At 43.3% G+C, this 14,623-nt stretch overlaps 1 protein-coding gene across 1 annotated transcript; it reads right to left on the minus strand.

Moving 5' to 3' along the window:
- Positions 1-219: 219 nt before the first annotated feature.
- LOC139414000 (general transcription factor II-I repeat domain-containing protein 2A-like) lies at positions 220-5,002 on the minus strand. The gene is made up of 3 exons (XM_071161885.1): positions 4,923-5,002; positions 644-1,236; positions 220-305 (listed from the first exon to the last, which is right to left on the minus strand). Exons 1-3 carry the CDS (start codon positions 5,000-5,002, stop codon positions 220-222), a joined length of 759 nt encoding a protein of 252 aa, XP_071017986.1.
- Positions 5,003-14,623: the final 9,621 nt, after the last annotated feature.

Consider the following 14,623-nt stretch of genomic DNA (forward strand, 5'->3'; position numbering starts at 1 on the left):
TATTGTAAATCACATCCAGATATGCTACTGATTTTACTGTTTTAACATGCACAGAAATAAACCACGTCCATGTTCTCCTTTTGGTAGGTATTTTCATTATTAAACATGCAATGAACTACATGGAGGGAAAAGTCAGCACCACGGACAGAACTCTTAACGGGTATGCACAAAAACACAAGAAAAGAGAGAGAGCTCAACATTACATTTCAATTACTCAAATCAGTGTGAGGAGTGAAGTCTCTGAAGGGCATTGACTAGAGCAGTGAAGTCAGGTATAGTTTCTGGCGTCGCTATGCGCAGGATTGCTGAGAGGTGAGAGTCAGTAAGAGATGATCTGTGCCTTGACTTGTTATATTTCATCACTGAAAATGTGATATACATACATAGGCTGACCCAAACAGGACAAACATCTTCTGAACAGAACTCCTAAACTTTGGAAAGTTTTGTTCATCGAGAGATGCATAGAACCTTGTCAGTGACATTGTGTTGAATGGTTCTCCAATCACTGCATCAGACTGAATATCGATAAGCTCAAGTTGCAGGTCAATGGGAGTGTTATCCACATTGAAGGTGAAAGGAGAGGAAACCAACAGCATGTCATTTTCCAACACTTTGAAATCCTCAAAACAATGAGAAAACTCACTATTCAAAGCACGCAGCAGCAGCGATGTATACTGCTCCCGCTGGTCATCTGATAGGGAACAGACTAGTAGTGTCAGAAGGTGGGTGAGATTGTTGGCTTCTACTTGGCGGGTCAGGAGGAGTAATTTTCTCTTGAAGGCTTTGACAAAGCTGTACATCCGATGGGCAAAAAGGCCCTTCCCTTGTAGTTTGGAATTCAGTTCATTCATGAGGGCCATGATGTCCACGTTGAAGGCACAAACAGCCAACCATTCTGTCTCTTGCAGTTGAGGGAAATCCACATATTTTCCTTTCATTTGCAAAAACTCAGCAATCTCCGACTTCAGGTCCCACACCTTTTTAAGCACCTTCCCCAAACTCAGCCATCTCACGTTTGTGTGGTAGGGGAGATCTACATGACCCGACTCTGTCTCTTCCAACAGTGAGACAAACTGGTTTAAAGACTTTGCTCTTATGAAGTGTACCACTTTAGTGACTGTATCCACAACATGGCTCATTTTCAGAACACATATACAGAGCACCTCCTGGTGAATAATGCAATGCAGGAAAATTATTTTCTGATCTGGGTTCAGCTCAGCTACTTGATTTGGTCTCCTTTTCAAAAGGGGGGCACCCGTCAGCAGTCACACTGGATAACTTTCAAAACACAGTCCCAGCTTTGCCACACACTTATTAACCTCCTCCAATAAATCTTTCCCTGTGGTTGTGCTCTTCACATGCATCACTACTCACATGCATCACTGCTCTCAGCCAGGGCCAAGGAGAAATAGGTGAAATCCTGTACCTTGCCTTTCAACTGTTGTTCCATATTTTCTGTGATGTCCTCAACATGGCGTGTCACTGTTCGTCTTGACAGGGAAACATTTTCAAACAGCTCCTTCTTGTTGGGGCAAAGTATTGCTGCAGTCAATTAAAAATTATTTAATGAATTCACCCTCAGCGAATGGGTGAGTACATAGCAATTTAGCAATTTTGTGGGACAGTAAATAGCTAGCTCTTGCAATCTCGTTGTTTGCTGAATGCAGTTTTGTGAAAAGTCCTTGCTGCTTTTGCAACTAAGAAAGCAACTCTTTCGATGCACTTGCCCTCTGCTCAGAAGACATATTCCTATATTTCTCTGCATGCTTCATCTAGAGTGTAGGGACAAGTTTTAGTCTTTCAAGACAACGATGCTCTCTTTGCACACTAAGCACACAGCTTTCCCTGATACCTCAATAAAGGTAAGTAATGGGAGTTAAATCGTTACACAAAGGCGAGTATTCATTGGGCTTTTAATTTGTGTAACGAATACTTTTTTCAAAACTTTACTGTCACAAAATCTTTATGTGATCTGAGCATGATTCTGCTGGCCGTATTGAATCAGGTTGAGGACTCTTTGCCCAGGCCTGCTGTATATCATTACCGTGTCACGGTGCTGACTTTTGCCCAATACTTGCGGCAAAAGCCTCTTTTAGTTACTTCGTTGTAACAAGGGCCTAGCCGTGCGGCCCTACCAACCCTTCTATTTATTCGTAATGTCCCTTCGCGTGAGTTGGGTTTGTTCCTTCGTTCACGTTGTCACTCCCTTATTTTCCGGTCTAGTATGAGGTCTTAGATAGATATACTCCTATTTAAATATTCTAAGTGTTATGCATTCCTCCTATATTTCCTTACTTTCAAGTTTCTTTACCTATGTATATATCAATACCTAGTAACTTCTTCTATTAGTTATTATGCTCGTCAGCTAGTAGTCACTTGGAAACTAGTATTGGTATATGTTTTGACTCTCCTAAAAATATATTATTGTCCACACAATGAAACATTCTTTAGTGCAATCACTTTAACCTATAACCAGGGTCACTTTCTGTTCAGTGAGAGTGTCAAAGGCATTTGCTCTCCAGATCGTTAATCTGGCCTAGTTGTCAAAGTTACAAGCTTTTATTAAGTCACTCTGTTTTTTGTCTTAAACACATTATTACAATTCAATGGTTATACAGTTTCTTAACACAACAATAATGCTTAATCAATCCTCAAAGCTTTAAGCTATGCCAGATAATATTGCAAAACTTTAAATGCGTTAACACTTCTAACAATATTGACTAAATAGCAAAAATAGTTAAATTACCTTAAATGCCCCGCCCCCCTGGTCACTTTCCTGTAATCGGTATTCTCACTGCACTAACGCTAGATTCCCAATTCCAATATCTTAGTACACTTCCAACTCTGTGTATAGACTCAATATATTGTAACTGGTATTTGGCTGTTTCCTTGTATTGCTAATCACTTCTGGTCCTGATGTCTCACTGTGTGAATGCCGCCGTGTCTGTGATCAAGAGGTGTTTAGACCTCTGTGTTTCAGAGACTCAGTTTTGGGTTCACAAAGTTCAACCAGGTCGCTTCAGATAGTGATCCAATAAGTACTTAGCCAAAATTATCCAGTTCTCAAATATTGTTTTAGTCTAACAAAAAGTGTATAGTGCAATAGTACATTTACCTATGATGATTCTCCATATGAAGTCTGTCTCATATGTCAGTGAGGATCATACTGTCTTATGATCTCTGTTCTCTTTATATACCTTTTTACAGGGGAAGTTCGCAAGTTTCTGGAGCTGTGTCTAAACCACACTGGCACACTGACACTGCACCTGTAGACTGCTTACACCGGCTGCTTACACCGGCACTGTAGATTGCTTACACCGGCACTGTAGATTGCTTACACCGGCACTGTAGATTGCTTACACCGGCACTGTAGACTGCTTACACCGGCACTGTAGATTGCTTACACCGGCACTGTAGATTGCTTACACCGGCACTGTAGACTGCTTACACCGGCACTGTAGACTGCTTACACCGGCACTGTAGACTGCTTACACCGGCACTGTAGACTGCTTACACCGGCACTGTAGACTGCTTACACCGGCACTGTAGATTGCTTACACCGGCACTGTAGATTGTTTACACCGGCACTGTAGATTGCTTACACCGGCACTGTAGACTGCTTACACCGGCACTGTAGATTGCTTACACCGGCACTGTAGATTGCTTACACCGGCTGCTTACACCGGCTGCTTACACCGGCACTGTAGATTGCTTACACCGGCACTGTAGATTGCTTACACCGGCACTGTAGATTGCTTACACCGGCTGCTTACACCGGCTGCTTACACCGGCACTGTAGACTGCTTACACCGGCACTGTAGATTGCTTACACCGGCACTGTAGACTGCTTACACCGGCACTGTAGATTGCTTACACCGGCACTGTAGACTGCTTACACCGGCACTGTAGACTGCTTACACCGGCACTGTAGATTGCTTACACCGGCACTGTAGATTGCTTACACCGGCACTGTAGATTGTTTACACCGGCACTGTAGATTGCTTACACCGGCACTGTAGACTGCTTACACCGGCACTGTAGACTGCTTACACCGGCACTGTAGATTGCTTACACCGGCACTGTAGATTGCTTACACCGGCTGCTTACACCGGCTGCTTACACCGGCACTGTAGATTGCTTACACCGGCACTGTAGATTGCTTACACCGGCACTGTAGATTGCTTACACCGGCTGCTTACACCGGCTGCTTACACCGGCACTGTAGACTGCTTACACCGGCACTGTAGATTGCTTACACCGGCACTGTAGACTGCTTACACCGGCACTGTAGATTGCTTACACCGGCACTGTAGATTGCTTACACCGGCACTGTAGACTGCTTACACCGGCCCTGTAGACTGCTTACACCGGCACTGTAGACTGCTTACACCGGCACTGTAGATTGCTTACACCGGCACTGTAGATTGCTTACACCGGCACTGTAGATTGCTTACACCGGCACTGTAGACTGCTTACACCGGCACTGTAGACTGCTTACACCGGCACTGTAGATTGCTTACACCGGCACTGTAGACTGCTTACACCGGCACTGTAGACTGCTTACACCGGCACTGTAGATTGCTTACACCGGCACTGTAGATTGCTTACACCGGCACTGTAGACTGCTTACACCGGCACTGTAGACTGCTTACACCGGCACTGTAGATTGCTTACACCGGCACTGTAGACTGCTTACACCGGCACTGTAGGTCGCTTATTACGTAATCTTAGACCTGTGTCTAAACGGAAGCTTCCTATTCTAAATCTAGGTCATGCACTACTAACTCCCACATTGCTGCTCCTGTGTTACTGTTGGCTGATTCTACTTGATGATACCAGCTGGTTGTTTCTACCACTGGAGGTGCCGTAGGTGGCATGTCAAGCGTCAGCTGGGAGAAGTCTATGATAGGTATCTCCTCTACTTCACCCTGTTGTCCAGTTTCTGCAGGTGTGGTCCATGGTTCCATGAGGTCCCGTGGATGCCCTGTGTTGTTGTCCCCATTGCTTGATGGAGTGGGCAGATTCTTTTTGGCTCTTGTCACAATCCATTTCCACTCTGTCGCCAATAAGACTTAAATACATTACAATACACTGCATGGCAAATAATTGCGCAGAAGTACCAGAGATAGCCCAAAATAGAAATTACAGAAAGAAATGACAGAAATATTCCTATATGTCATTTCATTGATAGGGTTGATAATTCTGCCTCAGACTGTAAACAAACCAATTGGACAACTCAACAGTATCTTCATTTGTGAGAAAAGGGACATTTGGTGTATTCTCTTCCCCTGTATGGTGAGTTCACCCATTTCACCGTCAGTAAGGGCTAACTGCCTCTACCACAAGGATGTCTGGCTTACCACAGCAACCCATCTTTGGTATAACTGTAGCATAACATTGATGGGCCTCACCACATCCATGTGTCTTTGGGATAACTGTAGCATAACATTGATGGGCCTCACCACATCAATGTGTCTTTGGGATAACTGTAGCATAACATTGATGGGCCTCACCACATCAATGTGTCTTTGGGATAACTGTAGCATAACATTGATGGGCCTCACCACATCAATGTGTCTTTGGGATAACTGTAGCATAACATTGATGGGCCTCACCACATCAATGTGTCTTTGGGATAACTGTAGCATAACATTGATGGGCCTCACCACATCAATGTGTCTTTGGGATAACTGTAGCATAACATTGATGGGCCTCACCACATCAATGTGTCTTTGGGATAACTGTAGCATAACATTGATGGGCCTCACCACATCAATGTGTCTTTGGGATAACTGTAGCATAACATTGATGGGCCTCACCACATCAATGTGTCTTTGGGATAACTGTAGCATAACATTGATGGGCCTCACCACATCAATGTGTCTTTGGGATAACTGTAGCATAACATTGATGGGCCTCACCACATCAATGTGTCTTTGGGATAACTGTAGCATAACATTGATGGGCCTCACCACATCAATGTGTCTTTGGGATAACTGTAGCATAACATTGATGGGCCTCACCACATCAATGTGTCTTTGGGATAACTGTAGCATAACATTGATGGGCCTCACCACATCAATGTGTCTTTGGGATAACTGTAGCATAACATTGATGGGCCTCACCACATCAATGTGTCTTTGGGATAACTGTAGCATAACATTGATGGGCCTCACCACATCCATGTGTCTTTGGGATAACTGTAGCATAACATTGATGGGCCTCACCACATCCATGTGTCTTTGGGATAACTGTAGCATAACATTGATGGGCCTCACCACATCCATGTGTCTGGGATAATTGTAGCATAACATTGATGGGCCTCACCACATCAATGTGTCTTTGAGTGTATCAAACTCCAGTAGCAGAGCAGCTGAGGATCAACAAGATGAAAGACGGTACCACAGAATCACCACTGGAACATCCTAAAATGGCTCTGTGTCTTGATCGTGATTGAGATGGGCAATGATCTAATGTTGTGAGCTCAGAGAGAGAGACTGGCATGGACTTACTGTTGTCTCAGCCTCCCTCCTCTGTCTCCTCTCCGTCACCTCTTTTCTCTCCTCTCCTTGCAGTCTTCTCTCAGTCTCTCCTCTCCGCTGTCCTTTCTCCTCTCCCTCCCTCCTTTCCTCTCCCCTCTCTTCTCAGTCTCCTCTGTCTCCTCTCAGTCTTCTCGCTCCTCTGTCTCCTCTCTTCTCTTCTCTTCTCCTCTCAGTCTCTTCTCCTGTCCTGTCCTCTGCTTTGCTCTCTTTACTTCTCCTCTTCTTTTCTCCTCCTCTCCTCCCCACGGTCGGCCTCGATAAAATTCCCTGCAGCCTCCCGTGAGGCCTACTCAAAGTCATCGGGAGAAGTTTGACGACCAGACCGCGCTTTAAAACCCAGCAGACGAAGGGAGGATGATGCTCCTGTTTCAATTGAGGAGTGAAATACCACCCTCTTCAGCGAACGTCCTGATAAACGATCTGTCGACACACTGGGATCCTGGAAGCGTGCGGTGGACTGCTTTCCCGGGGGACTATTCCTAAAAACAAACACATCCTTCCAGATCCCTCCACCGCCCTCGTAAAATAGGTCTCCTTCTTTCAGACACTCATTGGTGGAGAGGTAGCTAGGCCAGTTGCCAGGTAACAGGAAGCCAGTTGCCAGGTAACAGGAAGCCAGTTTCCTGGTAAAGAGTACAAGTGTAACCCAAGAGGCATTGGGACCCCTGGCATAAAAATAAGATAATATAGGCCCTTTTCAAATGTCTAGAAACGGAGAGGTAGAAATGGAACCCGCTCGTAAATCTCCTGAACAGACTGGAAAATGGCGCAGAACCTCACAGAGAAAGACCTGGAGCAGCGGGGGGAGAGAGTGTTTGAATCAGTCCAAACCACCTGTAAACAAGTTTTCTCCAACCCTCGAGTCACAACAATGGACCGGTCCGCTGCCAAACCAGATCTTAAATGAGCCACACAGAAACAAGAGTTATTAGCAAGAGCCTTGGGGAGGTAGAAACAGTGATTCCAAACAGTACTGAAATCATTAAGACTACTCTTGTTCCAAAAGGGTTCATTGGCTGACCCCATAGAATAACCCTTTTTGGTTCCAGGTAGAACTCTTTACACAGAGGGTTCTAGATGGAACCCAAAAGGGTTCTACCTGGAACCAAAAAGGGTTCTTCAAAGGGCTCTCTATGGGGACAGCCGAATTACACTTTTTTCCCCTAAGAGCGTATATTAAACCTCTGAGACATGGTAGGGTCTGTAGTCCAAGGTTTGCAGACCTAGGTCTGTAGTCCATGGTCTGTAGTCCAAGAGAGGAATACATACAGTATATCTTAAAGGTTGAGTATATCCTGTGAATATGCCTCAAAGGAACTAAAGATCGACAAAGCTCAAGCTGTAAAACTTTAGAGACTCAATCGCTACTCTGCTCTGAGACTCCAACACATACTGCAGTTTAAAAATGTATTTTAACATGACTGTCTTACACACTGATAAGAATATATATATATATATATAATTGTGAGTTGAAGCAATTCCTTGTGAGAGCATAACTTGCCTGGGGTTGAGGCCCCCGGAGGACGCCAGGAAATTAAACACCATCACTTGTCAGAATGTTTTCTATTTCTTCGAGGAGAAGGAATCTGTTTCCACAGTCATGTGTGCTGAAGAGGGCTTAAGCTCAATGTGATGGACAATCATGGGAATGGCGCATTTCAGGAAAAAAACCCACTCAAACAAAGGTTTAATTCACCCAGAGTGAGCAGCAATAGTAAATTACTTAGCAGACACAGGAAGTTACCTAAGTGGAGCATTTGAAAAAAAAAAGTTAACTTGATTACTGCACACTAAGTGCAAGGATCGTAACAAATTCTTAAATCCATATTTAAAAAAATGTTTGTTCAACTTCAATGGCAGTGATAGAGAGTATAATTGAGAGCAACACCTTTCAGTCTAACTGCTGTTTGTTCGAAAAATGAGTGTGGAAAACCCTTATCTCCTCTCAGCTAGAATGTTCCTTCCGAGCCGGATATCATACAAATAACAGCCTTGTTCGAATTTGATCATTGAGACACTCTGGACCCCTCATGTGTGTCTCGTCTGAACACAAGACCTAAACCAGTTCAGACAGAAAACCAAAGAGCAGAGCAGTAAAATACAGAAACCAGACATAATCCAACCTGTGGTATAATTACAATGATTCTCTGAACACATCAGAGAGAGACGTCTGTCTGCCGTCATCATGTCACGATGCAGTAACCCCTCAACTATTTCAACCATCGCAGCTGTGAGCAATTATGAAAATTATATTTGATGTTTAGATTATTTCTACAGACAGAGCACTGCTAATCCTCTTCTGACTGTTCCAAGAACTGCTGCTCCAGTGGTCCGTCACAACCAAAACATGTTTGCTCCAAAAAAAGTCCCCGACCTCTCGACTCCCACGCTAAACGGGTGTAGAAACGAACCTCTGCGGACGGAGTAACCTCCTGTTCAACCCAGCGGGGGAAAGCACAGGCTGGTGCTGACCACATCTCCAAGAGGAAAAACTGAAGAAAAGATACAGTGGTAAAGTAGAGTAGTAAATGAACAACTTGATTCCCACTGTCAAAGAAGACCAATGCATCTGACGTTTACAAGGCATCTGAAAGTCTTTACATGGTCTGAAAACAGAATAAGCAGCAATAATTGCAGTGTTACAGTACCTAAAAACTAGTGTAATATCATTTTGCAGTTACCCCGATGTAACGGCTTTCTTCTGTGGACGAAGGAGAGGACCAAAGCGCAGCGTGGTTAGTGTTCATCATGTTTAATACACTACAAAATAACAAATGTGGAAAAACCGAAACAGTTCTGTCTGGTGCAGACACACGAAGACAGAAGACAACCACCCACAAAAAGCCAACACAAAACAGACTACCTAAATTTGGTTCCCAATAAGAGACAATGACTAACACCTGCCTCTGATTGAGAACCATATCAGGCCAAACATAGAAACGGGAAAACTAGACACACAACATAGAATGCACACTCAGCTCACGTCCTGACCAACACTAAAACAAAGAAAACACAAAAGAACTATGGTCAGAACGTGACACCCGGAGTAATGTCTATGTAATATGGTTGCATATCTATATGGTTGCATACAGTTCTATGTAATATGGTTGCATATCTATATGGTTGCATACAGTTCTATGTAATATGGTTGCATACCTTTGCACCCCAGTATCTCTACTTGCACACTCATCTTCTGCACATCTATCACTCCAGTGTTTAATTGCTAAATTGTAATTATTTCGCCACCATGACCTATTTATTGCCTTGCCTCTCTTGTTTTACCTCATTTGCACACACTGTATATATACTTTTTCTACTGTATTATTGACTGTATGTTTGTTTTACTCCATGTGTAACTCTGTGTTGTTGTTTGTGTCGCACTGCTTTGCTTTATCTTGGCCAGGTCACAGTTGTAAATGAGAACTTGTTCTCAACTGGCCTACCTGGTTAAATAAATAAAAATAAAAAATAAAAAAAATCTATGAGCGCTTGGCGTCTACATCACAACTATTATAGAGATACTCTAAGACCAGATCAGCAGTATAATGGCTATAAAACAAGTCTCAGTTCCAGGCACCATAAACATGGTTATTGGAACCACCAGTGAAGTGTGGCAGAGACCTTACATATGGCTCATGGCTATTAAATACATTATGCTCTTGATCATGAGTTTAAGGCATTAGACACACAGGGGATAAATAACTAGCAAAAATGCCATAAAGAGTAATTCCACCTGTTGTCTGTCTTTTGGATGGTGGCCAACAACAGACTTTGTGCTTTCAGTGTACATGATCTAAAGCAACAGTTCTCAATGCCAGTCCTGAAGCGTCTGCAGGTTTTGTTGAAGAAATGCGTTCAAATCTGTAGTGCAACAACAATGCTTGTGACTTTGATAGCATCATCAGTAAACCTGGTTACTGTGCAATTGCATAGGCTTCCAGGTTGGATGGGCATTGTGTCAAGAAGCAGTGTGGCTTGGTTGGGCCTCTCCAGAGACCATACGGGAGTTGCAGCGATGAGACAAGACTGTAACTACCAATTGGATACCACGAAATTGGGTAGAAAAAATGGGGTAAACAAATATTTAAAAAATCTGTATAGGACCCTAAAAAGTTGTCAACAGTGTATGTTTGTGATGACTAGCACCCCTAAAGGCCTTATCAATGTGTGTGTTTGTGATAATGTCATAGAAATATAGAATTCTGAGAATCAAAGGCATGGATTGTCAGTTCACACTCCCCAAATCACACATGATCACTGCCTTTTCATTCCTCTTCTCACAGTGAAACATTCTAGAGACTCAAAACATCACCTGACATACAGCTGTATTTAAGGAGAACAAAGCTGAGGGAACTTCCCTCCCCACTCTAAACAAACACCATATGTGTCTGTGGTGCTCACTGCTTTATCCAGCCCTGTAGCATGATGCAGTACCACCACCTCTAACTCACTCACTCACTCACTCACTCACTTACACAACCAGGCCTCTTAAAGAACAAGTGTTTCATTTTCCAGAACAGGAAAATACATGTTTTGACATCAACACTGTGGAGTAGGGCTATGGTGTATTTTGGAGTGATATTTTGGTGACAACTTAATTATGAGGAATCAATCATCAATGTTCTCCGTAAAATCACACACACAACATTCTGTAAATGTAATCACTATTCCAGCTGTCTCACTTCAGAGGTGATTTCTCTACTCTATTGAGGTGGCTGAAAAAGCTGTCGTGTGTCTGCCCCATGTTTGACTGACAGAAATCCTATACCAGGGGAGCATTCTCACAAAGTCCTTTGAATACTAGAGTCCTATGAAACTTGATTACCTTAGACTCTGGAAAGAGAAACACTTCTATTTCAGTTTTATCAGAATGGAGAACTCTCCTGTCCACTCAAGCTGTTCCAGCTCCACCACATGCACTAGCTAAGATATCCTCACTATAGCCCATGCTCTGCTGTAGGAGTGGTTATGTTGTTAGATCACACACATACTGTATAGTTCAGACCATATCACAGGTCCACCAGTTGAGTGTTTATATGGCTCTGAGGTCAGCATGGAGAGATGGCTGTAGCTGAAAAGGAAAGTTATTAAAGCACAAACCAGGTGTAGAGACCAGAAGGGGTTTTAACTAACTGAAATGAAGTGTGTCGATGAAACACAAAGATACTGTGTATAGTTTAACGCCGTAGTTCCCAGCCAGCTGATACAGAATGTATAGATCACAGGAGGCTGCTGAGGGGAGAACGGCTCATAATAATGACCGGAACAGAGCAAATGGAATGACATCAAACACATGGAAACCATGGAAACCATGTGTTTGATGTATTTGATACCATTCTACCTATTCCGCTCCCACCATTACCACAAGCCCGTTCTCCCAATTAAGGTGCCACCAACCTCCTGTGGTATAGATTATACTGCTATGTGACAATAGCCTCAGATACTCCATGATCTACTATCGCTATGGCAACACACTGCTTGCCAGCCTCCCGAATTAAAGGGAAGTCTTTTGCATTGCTGCTTTTGTTGACACATGCCTGAAGTGAAAACACAGGCAAGGAAAAATCAGACTGGCCAGGCAGTCATCCATCTTTGTGATTTAACGCCAGCTGCTTGTTCGCCAAATACCCAGGAATTCCTCTCTTTAAAAGACACAGAGAAGAGAGGAGACCAGATTCACGGGGAGAGAGCTAATTTACGAGTTGAGTCATCATCCGCACAATATCAATCACTTCACAAGGGCTTTTTCTTAAATCCAGTTCAGCTCAGCTCAGCATGAGTCCTGCAGGACAATAAAAGGGAGGCATCTTTTCAATTAGCCTCTTCACAGGTAGTTGATGTTGACTGCCGCCAGAGTGGTGACCTGACATCGCAGAGGGTGTGGATGAGAAGAGAACCCCTTCCAGAAAGATACTTGAGTCTGCAGCAGAGTCAAATATAATTTTAGTCATTCAGCATATGCTCTTCTCCAGAGCAACGTACAGTAGTGAGTGCATACATTTTCATACTTTTCTGTGTACTGGTCCCCTATGGGAATCGAACCCACAACCCTGGCACTGAAAGCACCATGCTCTACCAACTGAGCTACACAGGAGGGCAGAGTGAGACGCAGACCCTCACTGAGTGTTCCGATTCTTTACCAAGAGCCAGTGATGGGAGAGGAGGGGAGGTGGAGGGGGCATGTTTATGAGCTTCAGTTCCTCTGTGAGATTCCACAGGTCTGACTGCTGTTTCCGGGTCTCTCTCCCTCCCCTCAGCAGCATAGCGTGGTTGGGTAACAGGACGGGGGACAGCTTCAATATAGCAGTAAGGATCAGGGGCACATCATGGTCCTATTAGCCTGTGTCTGTGGTGAGCCCCGCACCACTTCCAACACAGCAGGGTCTTCATAGGGGAGAAATCTTATAGAATGCACTCAGTCGTATTAAAATGACTATGACCACTTTGATGGTAAACCCCAGTTCAGACTGAAAACAGGACATGCTTCCATATGGTCCATAACACCACAGGAATATTCTATCAGCCATTCCGCTGTTCTTTCACATGCTAACTAACGCTCAAGTTCTTCCATGTTCGCAAAGAAGACACCAGACCAGACTATTCATGTGTCCTCTCCCTTCCCTTTTATTGCCAACTGGTGATGTTGTATGTTAATAAATGGTTGGAAATAGCTGTACACTTTAACCATAAAAGTGTGCACAGGTGCTTGATGAAATATCAATGTATCTCTTGGTACAAACGAGATTTCCAAACCACAACAACAGCAATTAATAATGGCTTAGTTTACACTTAGCATTTTATTTCTTAGCATTTCTTCTTTATTTCTTCAATTTCATGAAACCATGTGTGATGTCATTTCTACTGCTCCTTTCCCAGTCCTTGGCATCTTCAGGTATGAACTGGGAAAGGATTACTAATGCAGCACCCATCAATCCTCCTCAATGGCTCACAATTAAACCCCACAATGGCTTTAAATAAAAGCTGACATATGAAAACAGGCAGAGGCCGGGATCCTCATCATCAGAAGCATTATTCTCTAATGTTTCCACCCTGGGCTGGTTTTAAATCATCACAGGCCATTTTGTAATGGAGATGATTCTCTTTATTGAGAAGGGCAAGAGCAGAACCCCTGTGGCTCTGTTCAGAGGAGTCACCTTTTCCATTAGAGAAAGAGATAGACGTTGCTGATGGGCAGTGGGTCTGGAGCTCAGCGAGAGAGGAGGAGATAGAGAGAGAGAGAGTGAGAGGGGGAGCTAGAGAGACAGAGAGAGAAGCTACAAGCTCAGAACTACAGTAAGAAACAAGTTGGCATGGTAGATATCACTAATCACACGATCTCTCTCTCTCTCTACCCTTAAAGCCAGTCATATTTCTTCCACAGATGCTATTCGTCACTGGTCTTGGGATATGTCCAATAGGAACAAATTGACAAAGGCCTGCAACCTGGACTGAGGGGAGATATAACATAGTAAATGAAAATTATGGAGACTCAAATTAGTATGATATGTTACGTTTGGTATGATATGTATTCATTTGTGGATGTCCATCATCCATTTTGTAGGATATTATACAAATTACAATTTGCATGATATGTTACAAATTACAATTTGTATGATATGTTACGAATTACAATTGTTATGCTGTTACAAATTGCAATTTGTTGTGGTTAACGTTAGCTAGGTGGCTAACGTTAGCTAGGCTAAGGGTTAGGATTAGGGGTTATATAATAGGGTTAAGGTTAAGAGTTAGGTTAAAGGGTTAAGGTTAGGGGAAGGGTTAGCTAAAAAGCTATATAGCTGCAAAGTAGCTAAAAAGTAATAATTAGTTGCAAAGTCGCTAATTAGCTAAAATAAAGTTGTCCGTGATGAGATTCGTACAGGTTTTTGCCATCCAGTCTTATGTAAACATACCAAACATAACATATATTTCTAATTTGAGTGTCCCAGATTTTTGTTTACTATGTTACGTCTAGTCTATGAGAACAGCCTGGACAACGGCATCCTCAGAACACAGGAGGGCATGTCCATCGAATCAGCCCTTAGGGAGTCAAATCTATCTACCTTTAGACAAAATGCTGTTGT

Source organism: Oncorhynchus clarkii, chromosome 7 (assembly GCF_045791955.1).
Source record: "Oncorhynchus clarkii lewisi isolate Uvic-CL-2024 chromosome 7, UVic_Ocla_1.0, whole genome shotgun sequence".
Lineage (NCBI taxonomy): Eukaryota > Metazoa > Chordata > Actinopteri > Salmoniformes > Salmonidae > Oncorhynchus > Oncorhynchus clarkii.